Raw genomic sequence first — 12709 nt, forward strand, 5'->3', positions numbered from 1 at the left:
CTACTTCTGCACAGCCCTCTGCCTCTCCCTCCTTTCCTAGTCATGTGTAGGACCCTCCTCCATCTTTCCCTCTTGGTGTTTTGTCTGTCTTTCTAGTAAATATATCTCCCTCTCAGATTTTCCCCCTGTTCCTCTCATGCTTGATGTCTGGCCCTGATCTCCCCAGATTCCTCTCCACTGAGCTCTGTCTCTCTCGGTCCTGTATTTCTCTGTCTCGCTCAGGCTCTCGACGCTCTCTGCCACATCCGTCCCTCTCTCTGCTTGGGCCTCCATTCCACCCCTTTACTCTGCTCTTGCTCTCTCCTTATCTCAGTCTCTGTCTCTCCCCTCTCTCGGTGTGGATATGTCTCTTTCTTAATCTCTCTTGCTCTCTGGGTTTCTCTTTCCTTCTTTTTCTTTCTTCTCTTCTTTCTCTTTCCTGCCCCTCAGGATCCCTCCACCCCTGCAGGTCTTTCTTGCTCTCTCTGGTCTGTTCTCTCTCCTCTGGGTCACTGTGTCTCTTTCAACTCTCTCTGGTTGTCTCTTGGAGGTGTCTGTGTGTGCACGTGTGTGTGTGTGTGTGTGTGTGTGTGTGTGTGTCCCTCTCTCCCATCCTCTCTGAGTCTCTCTTGCTCTCCTTCCCTCTGTTTTCTCATATTTTCCCTGGCTTTCTTGTGCTCTCCGCCCCTCTGCCCCATCCCTGTCTCTCCAGCTGCTCCCCACCCCCCACCTCTCAGACATGCTTTCTCTCCCACTCTGGGCCTCTCCTCTGTCCCTGCTCTCAACACTCAGCCTTCAGATCTTCACTCTGGCAACAATGCGCTTGTCCCTTGAGTGGCAGCAAGAAAACACACACACACACACACACGGGGAAGCTGCAGCTGAGATAGCTCCTTTTGGAGTCATTCAGGCAAACCAGGGAGCCCGTGGCTCAGCTCTGAGTCTCCGCTCTACTTCCCCTCACTGTAGAACATGCCCCCTAACAGGGCCCACAGAGGCCACAAAGGGCTCATTTGGAAAAATGTCTTGGTTATTGATTTTGCTTTTCGAATTCCAGTGACTGTTCCCTGCATGCTAATTTGCATCCCCGGTGACCTCTGGTGTGGACACAGTTTTGCATCTACTTTACGCCCACTGAGCCCCAGCCTCTGCCCAGACTAGGTGCCAGGCTGAGCCTCACCCACCGGCACCACAACCCTGGCCTTGACTTCAGACTGATTTTAACCTTGACCAAAGCCTGGATACACCACTTTTTAAGCACAACCTCTGGTGCCATAAGGAAAGCCTTTCTTCCTACCCCGGGGCCTTTGCTTCTGCTGGATCCACAGGACTTCAGGGCTGGGAATCTCCTTGTCCTATGCCACGAAGGCTTCACCTCCAGCTCATGGAGCTGAGGGCCTGGTCACCTTCTGCAGTCAGCCGGTCCAATACCTCCCTTACCCCTTGCATCAGGCCCATGACACCAATCTTTCCAAAGACCTAGATATGCTAACCTTCCCCTGGCACTGTTTAACACTTGCCCCCATCCCCCCACCTATGGCCATCCCCACCACTCTCTCTTCATCGCACAGGGACTGCTCCCACTCAGCCCACTCCCAGAAACCTTTGGGGCCAGCTCCGCGGCATTCGCATCCCCACTTTCCCTCCCCCAGTGAGAGGGAGGGCCAGGGGTCAGTCACACATTGTGGTTTGCTTCTGTGAGGGCTCCTGTGCCCAGCTTCCCACAGTGACACCCTCCCACTATATCCATGAGACAAACAGCCCTACCCCTGCCATGTTTCAGAGGGGGAACCAAGGCTCAGAGACTCGAGACTTGCCTGAGGTCAGACAGTGGCTAGTCGGTGGCCCAACCCTGATGAGAACCTGGATCCTCTGACCCCAGACGACCTGCATCGCTTTCTTCTACTCTCCCCATCCTCCTTTGGTGTTGGAAACCCTCAGAAACCATGTGATCACAGCAAAAGCCCAGACAGGGAGGAGAAGATCTGGGAGGTGCCCCTCATTCTCCACGAGACCTGCCCACCCCTTAGGGCCTTTGTCTGTCAAATGGTATGAATTACCCCTACATTACCTTCCTCTCCTGGTCACTATGAGAAACCAGGGAGTTTGGGCAATGAGCAGGGTCTCTGCCAGACAGAGTCCAGCTCCTTAGCCCCCAGCCTCCTGCCAGGTGGGGAGGCGAGGATCCCCACTGCGGGGCACGGAGAGAGCAAAAGAACAGAGGACACAGAAGACCTGGGCAAAAGGCGGAAAGGCAGAAACTGCCAGCTTCCCACCCAGGAGAAACCCCCTCCCCCTGCCCAGGGAGGGAGTCACATGCTTTGCTCCCTGTCAAGCTACCCAGGGCCAGATGTGCCCTGAAAACAAACCCTGGCTCCGCCCCTCCCACCCAACCCCCATTCTCACCCCCAGCCCTGCCAACACTTTCCTCTCTGCAACTGTGAAGCCCAGCATCTTCAATTTACAGATGCAGAGTTGCACGACTGGCCCATAGCACCGCAGGGCCAGGGCTGGCCAAGAACGCAGGTCTCCTGCCTGCTACCTCAAGCCATTTCTCACTAACACAACCTTCCAGCAGTTAAGTTCATAGTAAGAACTATTGTTGGTACCTAGATGCTTGATGGCTTTTAAGATTTCCTCTAGTTGGACTATTTATTGCATCTGAGGAGGAGGTTAAAGTCAAAGATGCACGTGATATTATCTAAACGAAGACACACGTTTTGCTATAGAAACAGGCCGTGCTTGCCGTATCCAACCACGTCCCCAATAAACTCACCCAATGCCACAGTGGCCGTTCTAGCCTCAACCTGCATCCTTCTAGGAATAGCGACTCCAAAAGACATTTCCATTTTCTCTCTAGAACTCAGCATTTCATGGCCAGGAACCATGTGAAACCATGCCCCTCCTTGGCCTATTGAGCTCTCCTTACCCATGGTTTCTGGCCAGACCACCTGTCACCCAGCAATCTTCACCACCCACAATGAGCTCAGTCACTCAAGGTCCAGGCACGTTTCCATTTTGCCTGTCCATCCTGCACCAGAGATTCTGAGTTCCGAGTCTCTGGCCTCCTGCAGGGCAGGGGTCCCGGGGCCATCCCCGAGCCCGGGCAGGAAAGCATATCTGGAGGCTACTAGGTTGGGTCTGCTGGGGCAGCAGGCCAACGGCACTAAGCGAGTGCCCTCTTGCTCACTCTTGCCACACCCGCCTTCCTACTCATTCTTCCGGTAAAAGCTTTGTGCTGGCTGTTCCCACTGTCCGGAACACTCTTCCCCCAGATCCTCACATGGCTCATTTCCTGTTATTCAGCTCTCAGCTCAAGGCTGCATCCTCTGGGAGCCTCCTACAGTCACCCAGTCACTCTATCATATCCCCTCATGCTATATTGGGAGGAGTTCCTCCATTTTTTAACAGCATTACTGAGGTATAATTGACATGCAATAAACTATACATATTTAAAATACAATTTGATAAGTTTTGACATATGTACACACCCATGAGACCTTCATCCCAATCAAGATAGTGAACTTGCATCCATCACCCCCAGAAGTTTTCTCCTGTCCCTCTCTATCCCTGCTTCCCACCCCCAGGCAACCGTTGATCTGCTCCTGTCACTGTAGATGCGTTTGCATTTTCTAGAGTTTTATATAAATGGAATCCTACAGGATGCGCTCTTTCTCAGTCTGACTCCTTCCATTCGGCATGATTATTTTGAGATTCATCAAAATTGTTGCATGCGTCAGCAGTTCGTTCCTTCTTCTTGCTGAGTAGTATTTCATTGTGTGAATGCACCACAACTGGTCTATTCATTCAGCCACTGATGGACACTTGGGTTGTTTCCAGTTTGCAGCCATAATAAATAAAGCTGCCATGAACATCCATGGACACTTCTTTACATGGACATACGCTTTCTTCCCCTTGGGTAAACACCTAGGAGTAGAAGGGCTGGCTCATGTGCTAGTTAACTACAATTAACTTTTTAAGAAGCTACAATGTATTTTCCAATTGTACATTCCCACCAGCAGAGCTTGCAAGTTCCAATTCCTCCATATCTTGGTCAGTTGTTTTAAGCAGCCATTCTGATAGGTATGCAGTAGTATCTTACTGTGGTTTGAGTTTGCATTTCCCTAATGACTAATGATGTTGAGTATATTTTCATTTTTTGCCATTCATATGTCTTCTTTGGTGACTGTTCCTTTATGTTATTTTATTTATGGTAATTATCAATGTAATTACTTGCTTGTATATTATAAGCTCCAGGAGGGCTGGGACAGGGTCTACGTGCCCCTGTATCCCCTACACCTAGAATAGTGCCTGGTACCTGATGGGCAGATGCTCAATAAACACTTTAAAAAGTGAATGAATGGGTCTGAATTCTGGCCCCTGCTCTGCCTGACTCTATGTAACCCTGAACAATTTCTCTGGCCTCAGTTTCCCAGCCTGTAAAGTGGGGCAGGGATATTGAACTCAAAGACCTTGAGGGCCCCCCAGCTCTGACAGGGTCTGGGTTTGAGGCACACCTACTCTTAGCTACCCTGGGTTTTCCCTCACCCTGAACTCCAACCTTTGTAGACTGGGCCGTGTCTCCCCAGATAACCTTTGGCTGTATTGACAGTAAGGGGAGTGCCACCTCTTCTGGCTCTGGGAGCCTGGACCCCATCACCCACCCTGCAGAATCTATTCACCCTGAGGCCCCAGGCCTGCTGCCATGGCCCAAGGAGCTGGCATCCTGCCCAAGGGTTATGGACCCAGACAGCTCCATACTCCTGTCTGAGTGTCCCCCAACCCTCCCATGCCTTACACACACAACCAGAGCCCCCCAGAGCCTAAGAGTCTCCTCTCTGCTACCAGACCATGAGCCACGAGGGTCTCCTGTCCCATCAGGTAAACTCTGGTGCAGGGCCAATGGGCTGGAGCTTAAGGAAGAAAGGGAGGGTGGAAGGTCCCAATTTCAGTAATAAGTCAAAGAAAAAGGCCTGACCCAGACAGTAAGCTCCTGGGTTCCCCTGCCCCCATCTTGATGTGTGATCTTGGGAGGTCCCTTCCATGATCTGGCCTCAGTTTCCCCATCAGTGCACGGAGGAGGAGGATGTGACGTTCCAGGGGCCTGTCCAGCACTGACACTCAGTCGTGTGGCTCCACATGGCGAGAGCCGGAACCGCAGAGACAGCAGGATGCAGGGTCCTACTCAGTGCCGACAGAGCCACATCCCAGGTCAGGGTCTGGGCTCAGCCTGGGCTAGAGAACAGAGGGCAGGGAAGTAGCCATTCAGGCACCCCCAGAACACTGGACACCCAAGGCCTCACCCTGGATGCTGAGAGAGCTGGCTGGGTCAGGCCTGGACCAGCTCCTGGGAGCAGAGAAGGAGACAGCTTCACCTCTTACTGCCTTGAGCCAAAGAAACACTCAAAGGCCTTGTCCAGGGAGGCTGCATGGGATAGACAGGAGGTGGGGAGTGGGCAACTCAGAACAAAAGAGGGTTCCAGCAGCCTGTGGGCGGGTCCTGTGGCTGAAGGCTGGGATGTGCTCGGAGAAATGCTCTGGAGGAGGTGAGATGGGGGTAGAGCAGAGACGTGAGGTCAGGTAGGGAGTGCTGGGAGGCGGAAGACAGAGAGAGACGGGAGAGTCTGGGGTCTTGGGATAGTGGAGAGAAGGAAAGATGGAGATGAGGAGGCGGGGAGGAGATGAGACACAGGGAGAGAAGAGGAGGTGGGCCGGCCAATAAGAGAGGAGTGAGAGAGGAGGCCAATGTGGGAAGCGCAGACAGAGCGACAGAGCCTTGAGATCACGGGAGGGGAGGACAGAATGCTGAGGGAGGCGTGGTCAGCAGGGTGGGGAGCAGGACGTGTGCACAGCTGCTCAGAGGGAAAGCAGGTGAGCAGGGCCCCGAGGGATGGAGATAGAGCTGACCCGCACCACCGGCAGACGCCTCCCGCAGCAAGCCATCATCGTCATCTGGGAACCTAGGGCCCTGGTAAACTGCAAAAATATTTTAAATAAAAGTGTTCTAAGCACCAAAACATTGAAGCCGTTGTTGTCACACTGTGGGTTAGTTGCTGTGGAGAAACTCAGGCCGGCGGTCACTCCAATCAAACGCCAATGGGAGACAGGAAATGAGCCCCAAATGGGCTGGTTTAGGGTTGGCGTCAGGAAGGGGGGTCTCCACCCAGAGCCAGGAATTGGGGGGGCGCTGGAGCTGGGACAACATTCCACTGCCCAGCGTGCTTCCCTGAAAATCTGGAGGCACAGATCTGATAGGAAAACCGAGGCCCAGGGAAGGTGAAAGACTCTCCCAAGATCACAGAACAAGTCACTGGTATGCTGAGACCATGTCCCAAGTGTCCTGTTCCAGGTCCAGATGTCTTCCCAGCACACAGTCTGTTTCTCTTTCAAGATCCCATTTGGCCAGGCATTTCAAAGCTGGCCCCATCTCAGGAATAAGGCAACCCCCCAAAACACGATGACTTCCCAGAGTGGGGCTAAGCTTCTCAAGTGGCGACGCTTCTATGCTGGGGAAGGGTCCATTGGTGCCTCTCGTCCCACACAGCCCGGGAGAGCATGGCCGTGAGGGTCCTCTCTCCTGAATTCCAGGCAGACTCCACCTCCCACTGGTCCCCACACCTGCCCTGTGTGTTCTCACCTCTGAGCCTTTGCTCAGGCTGATCTCTCTGCCTGAAATGCCCACCCATCTGGGGGCCTCTCCTCCACTACTTACAATGCATCTTGTTCTTCCACCCCCACTTAAATAGCGTCTCTTGCTATGTCCCGCGTGCTGGACAGCACCCAGCACAGGACGCAGAGCTCGTGTCCTGCCCCCCTTCATCTCTTACCTGAATGTCTGCAATAGCCTTTCTAACTGGTCCCCACCTCCACGCCAGCTGCCCTCCCATCCATGGGCTGATCTTACAAGTCATGGACTGGGTCACAGGCAGCGCCATCTCTCCTCCCTGCTTGCTGACTACCTCCCTGCCCCACAGGCCTCCTTCAGTTCTTGGAATGCTCTCATCTTTCCTGCTTCAGCACCACCACACCTGCTGTCTCCTCTGTCTGGAAGGCTCTTTCTCCCACTCTTCACCTAGGCAATTCCTACCCTCAGTGCTGCAGAGATGAGGTAACCACCCTAACTAAACTAGGAGCCCCCGTGATCACCCTTTCTATTAACACCTGGTACTTTGCACTCAGTGGCATTATTCCCCATTTGTGATTCTATTTTCCTTTGTAATTGTTTAGTCTTTGCCTCTCCCACAGCCTATAAGCTTGATGAGGGCAGTGACCATGCTGTTGGTTCACTGCAGTATCCTGAGCACCTACCACAGCTCCTGAAATACATCAAGGACTCAGCAAATATCTCAAGGAGTGAAGGAATGAATGCTGAGCCCGGCCCTCAGGAAACCCACCAATTGGGTAAGTATGGAGCATGGAACTGGAGTGTCTGAGTGGGGTGGGATACTAACTCCCAACAGGGATTTCCTTCTTGGGGCTTCTACGAAGGTGATCCAGCCAGTGATGGGAGATTGGCATTCACTCACCTCTGGCATCAAAGAATTCATCATCCGAGCTCTCCACGGAGTCGCTAAGGACATTTTGAAGGTGCCAAGGGGCACCGCCGCCCGGGGGAGGGCCACCTGCCAAAGGGAACACACCCATTAGACAAGCCTGAGACCACCTCCGGGCATGCGGGAGGTAAACCCAGACCGCCCCTGGACCAAGGGTCAGTCAGTGTCCTGCCCTCTCCCTTCAAGCCTCAGCACCTCACAGAGCCCTCCTGCTACTATGCTTTCACATAAGCCCCAAATGCCTCTGTGAGATAGCTCAGCGGGGCAGGAACGAGTGTGCCCATTTCACGTGCACTAAAACCGAGACCGGAGGAAGTTAAGAGACGTTGCCAAGGTAACAAGGCACATCAGTAAGCATAGAGTATGTTTTGCTGTGTTAACAAATGATCTCAGCAGCTTAAAACAACCATGGTTCGTTTCTCACTCACACACAGGGTGGAAGGGGGCCCCGCTCATGGCGGTCACTCAAAGGCACCACTTTATGAGGCCACCACCTCAAAGTGAGAATTCAAGGTCGGCAGAAGTAGGAGAGAAGAGCTCAGAAAGTCACGCCCAGTTGTAAATGCTTCTTCCCACAAGGGACACATTTCTGTGCGCAATTCATTGGCCAAAGCAAGTCACGTGGTGACGCCCACTTCAAGAGGGGAGAGGAGGGGAGAAGCAGACATCCTGATGAGCACCGGTAATGCCCATTACACACAACACACGCAGGCCCAGCCAGGAGTGCAGCCTCCAGAGAGAAGAAAGACCCCAACTAAGGAAGGGGGAGCTTGAGACCTGCCCCGTCTCTGCCACTGGCAGCCTGTGTGGCCATTCCCTTTCCATACCGCAGCCTCAGTTTCCCCACCTATAAAATATCAAGAACAATCAATCCTGAGCTCGAAGGATCAGAAATAACGCATGCTCAGCACCTGTATCTCAGGAGGCTCAGTTACAGCATCGTTAGAACAGCTATTATTATTAACATCTACAGAGGCCAGGACGTGGGGTTCTCGGAGCAGGCAGGAGCAAGGACACACAGAGAACGTGGCCTCGTGCCCTGAACACTGCCCCAACCCACCTCCTGCCCCAGGACCAGGGGGAGGGAGGCCAGAGACAGAGCTGGGGCCAGGAGCCTCTCTCCCCACCCCCAGCCCTCTGAACTCCCTCTACTAGGCTCTTCGGGACGCATGTGGAACCAGCTGGTGCCCAGCACACGCATGAACTCCTCCACATGCTCCCTGGACACGTGAAACACTGGGGATTGCAGATGGATTAAAATATAATTGTAAAAATTAAAACTATACAATTGCTAGAAGAAAACTGACCTGGTAATTTTCCTGAGGAAATAATCAGAGAAGTACACGAAGATGGAAGTGTGCACTTGATCACGCCAGTGTTCTGCTAACAGCAAAACACTGGCAGAAATCCCAGCGTCCATCCATAGGGGACTGAAGGTGCGTTCATAATACAGCCATAAAGGGAATTCTTTGCAACTGGTAGAAAAATGGACTACCTCCTTATGTGTTGACGTGGTGAGATGCCCATGGAGTACGGTTAGGAGAAAAAATGCAGGGAGGTCCCAGAATGGTTTCTTTTGACCCCATTCTTGAAAAACACACTTATATCTGCATCCTGAGGATACGTGCAGCATTTTAGTTAAGAGCTCAGACTCCGAGTTCACCTCTTAGAAGCTGTGTGATATCAGGCAAGTCCTTTCACTTCTCTGTGCCTCAGTTTCCCCAGCTATTAAGTGAGGATAGCTCATAACTGCCTCATGAGCTTGTTGTAAAGATTAAATAAAATGCATCAAAGTACTTAGCACAGGGCCTAGCACAGAGCAAGTGTATAAATATACTTACAGACTCATTAAAATGTCTGGAAGGACACGCACCAAAATGTCAATAGAGATTATCTCTAGAGAGTAGAATTTGATAGAAGAGGCAGGGAAAACCCAGTTTTTACACTGCACATGTAATTTCATATGATTATTAATTTTATAAATTCATCTTATTTTATTAGTTTTAAGATGTACACTTTTTTCACACTTTAACATCTTTAAAATTGGGGTGCATCTTACATGATGGCATGTCACAATTTCATTGGCATTGTTTATTCTTTCTTGGAGTATCTAAAATAATGGTGCATCTTACAATTGATTCCATCTTAGATTCAATGGCAAACAGTAAAACCACCATACACACAGGGTACATCTTCCCTGGGGCTTCAGCCCTGGCCACCAGGCACACATGTCCTGTCTCCAGAGAGATCTGGGTTCCTGTATCAGCGACGCCCTGTCTGTACAATGAGAAACCTGACAGAGACTGTCTGTTGAAACTGTTCAACTCTGACTGATGTTTGAGGAGCCCGTCTGGTACATAGCAGAAGTCAATAAACAAGTCAGAGTAGGGGCGGCCGGCCCGGTGGTGTAGTGGTTAAGTTCGTGCACTCTGCTTTGGCAGCCCAAGGTTCACGGGTTCAGATCCCGGGCGCGGACCTACGCACCACTCATCAAGCCATGCTGAGACAGTGTCCCACAGACAAAACAGAGGAAGACTGGTACAGATATTAGCTCAGGGACAATCTTCCTCAAGCAAAAAGAGGAAGATTGACAACAGATGTTAGCTCAGGGAGACACTTCCTCAAGCAAAAAGAGGAAAATTGGCAACAGATGTTAGCTCAGGGCCAATCTTCCTCACCAAAAAAAAAAAAAAAGTGGGGGTGGGCACTCACCCCAGCCATGGCTAGAGTGCACATTACGATGCACTCCTTGGAGAACCTGATGCAGCCCCAGCTCACCACGCCCTGTCACCCTGCAGGATGCTGGCACTGTTCCCTGCCCTGAGCTCAGATCCGAGAACATAAACTGTTCCTGAAGGGAGAGGCCAGCCCCGGTTAGCCCAGGGACACAGCCCTCCTGCCCCCCCTCCTGCCTCACCCACCACAAACTCCCAGACACACACAGCTTGAGCTCCATGGCTTAGAGCCAGGCGAGAAGCTCATTCTGAGACACAGAAAAGGCAGAAGCCACAGGGAACACTCACCTGGAGTCACCTCTAAGGGCAACGCTGAATCTGCCCCACACTCCCCATGGGGACCCTCTAAGCTTTTGATTCTCACCCACCAGTGTGGACAGCATGACAGGCTGGTCAGCAATTTCCTACCCATGGGCCCTGGATTTACTGCTAGCACCCTGGAAGTTCTAGCTAGCACAATAAGACAAGAAAAAAAAATAAGAGGCATACTTACTGGAAAGGAAAAAATAAAACTGCCTTTATTCTCAGATGGCCTGATTGTCTATATAGAAAATAAAACCTCTACAAAATCTACAAAAAAAAAAAATCTACTGGAACTAATAATTGAGTACAGCAAGATCACAGGATACAGCATCAATATACAAAAGTCTATTACACCCCTATATATTGGCAATGAAGAAATGGAATCTGAAATTTAAAAAATAATACCATTTGCAATAGCACCAAAAATATAAAAATAAAATAAAAAGAAGTGCTTAGGCATCAATCAAATGTATGTGGAGATTTCTGTGATTCAAAATTTTTGAATACAAAAAATACAAAATCTTTCATAATTTTATATTTTCTCAATTCACAGGCACTAAAGGTATAAAAAGTATCATCCATACTATGTTACTACACAAATACCCCTTGCTGTCCAAATCTACTCCCTTCCTAAGAAGCAAGAATTTGGATGGTCGGGGCAGTCATATGACCCTCATCTATTTGGTGCCTGGGTTTTGGATGGCAAGCAGCAAGTGTCAGTAGTGAAGGGATCATCTGAAGATTTATCTGAGTCTACTTGGTTCCTGAGTTTGAAGAGCGAGGGTTCAGGGAGAAGGTCCTGGATGTGGTGGCCCTCATCTCTATACAGGACACACTCCACCCAAGAACAGAGGCAACAACATTTCTGCCAACCTCCCCCTCACAAATAGCATGTGTTAGAGCCTGAAGGAAGGAGGAAAGTTCTAGAACCTGTCCCTCATTCACCACTCCCACTGCGTCCAACCCTTCAGGCCACCATCATCCTAGGTCACTGCTACACTGATAACATGTGTGATGGGCTGGCCCTCCTGGGAGTCCCAGAGGGGAGAAGTGGGCAGAGGGAGGGGAGGGGAGGCCAGTTCAGCTCCATCTGAGGGAGATGTTCTCCCAGCTACAGGTGGGCAGAGAGGGAGGGGACTTCGGGGTATCAAAGGGAGCTGCTCATCCCACAGGCACTAAGTTAGGTGCTGGGGACACCAAGGCGAATGAGAGAAACAGGGTGGGGCCTTCACAAAACTTACATTCTGCAGGGGGATGGGGGAGGCAGACCGGCAAGAAGTAAACCACAAAGATAATTTCAGCAGGAGAAAGTGCTGTGAAGAAGAGAAAACCTCTCTCTTCCTACCTCCACCGTGTCTTCCTTCCTCTTACAGTGTAATTGTAGCCTAAAGAATAGACAGGCACCAACACGTGGGTCTGTACATCCACCGAGGGACAATGACGAGAGCGATAGGCCCAATCATCAAAAGAGCTTTGTCATTTATTCAAGTCATAAACGCTGAACTAACACTGTGCCTCTCCTTTCAGATGAACCTTTCACCTGGTTGTTGACTCTCCTTTGTGGTCCAAATCTATATTTGAATTTCTTTTCAAAGGTATATTTTATCTTGTTTACTGTTATCCTCTTTGTTTTCAAAATGCATACCTGCATTGGTTTTTAAATATATACTCTAAGTGTGTTTAAATGTGCTACAAATGCCTCCGCCCTCTTAGGCAGGGGCTGCCCAAAACAACCTCTGGAAAGGTGGGTGTGTGGGGGGATCTCGGTTATTCATCTTTGTATAAAAAAGAACCCATAAAAACAGATAACGTTCAGAAGCAGCCATCACCTGGCTTCTAGATGGGAAATGCCCCCTTCATCTCTTTCTCCAGCATGCAGATTTTTTAGCAAATGGCAAAGGTCGTGTTTCGAAAAAGGAAAACAGTGATGGACAGAATCTCTTCAGAGTGTGAGGGAAAAACCTTTCTGAAAAGGTGTCAGGTGAGTGGAGGCTTGAATGACGAGAAAGAGCCAGACGTGCGAAGCACAAGTGTGCCCGTGTGTGTATGCATGCACGCTCCCGCACACACGTGTGGCGTGGACAGGCAGCGTGCATGGATGAAAGCCTTCCTGGATGAAGGAGCTACAGGGGCAAAGTA

At 50.8% G+C, this 12709-nt stretch overlaps 1 protein-coding gene across 1 annotated transcript in view; it reads right to left on the bottom strand.

Annotated features, from left to right (window-relative positions):
* Positions 1 to 12709, bottom strand: part of PITPNM3 (PITPNM family member 3) — a 94033-nt gene that overhangs the window by 68407 nt on the left and 12917 nt on the right. Inside the window, exon 2 of the mRNA XM_058560007.1 lies at positions 7506 to 7601. Within this exon, the coding sequence (XP_058415990.1) occupies positions 7506 to 7601 (96 nt within the window). The remainder of the gene's footprint in view (positions 1 to 7505; positions 7602 to 12709) is intronic.

The sequence above is a fragment of the Diceros bicornis genome, chromosome 18 (assembly GCF_020826845.1).
Source record: "Diceros bicornis minor isolate mBicDic1 chromosome 18, mDicBic1.mat.cur, whole genome shotgun sequence".
Taxonomy (NCBI): Eukaryota; Metazoa; Chordata; class Mammalia; order Perissodactyla; family Rhinocerotidae; genus Diceros; species Diceros bicornis.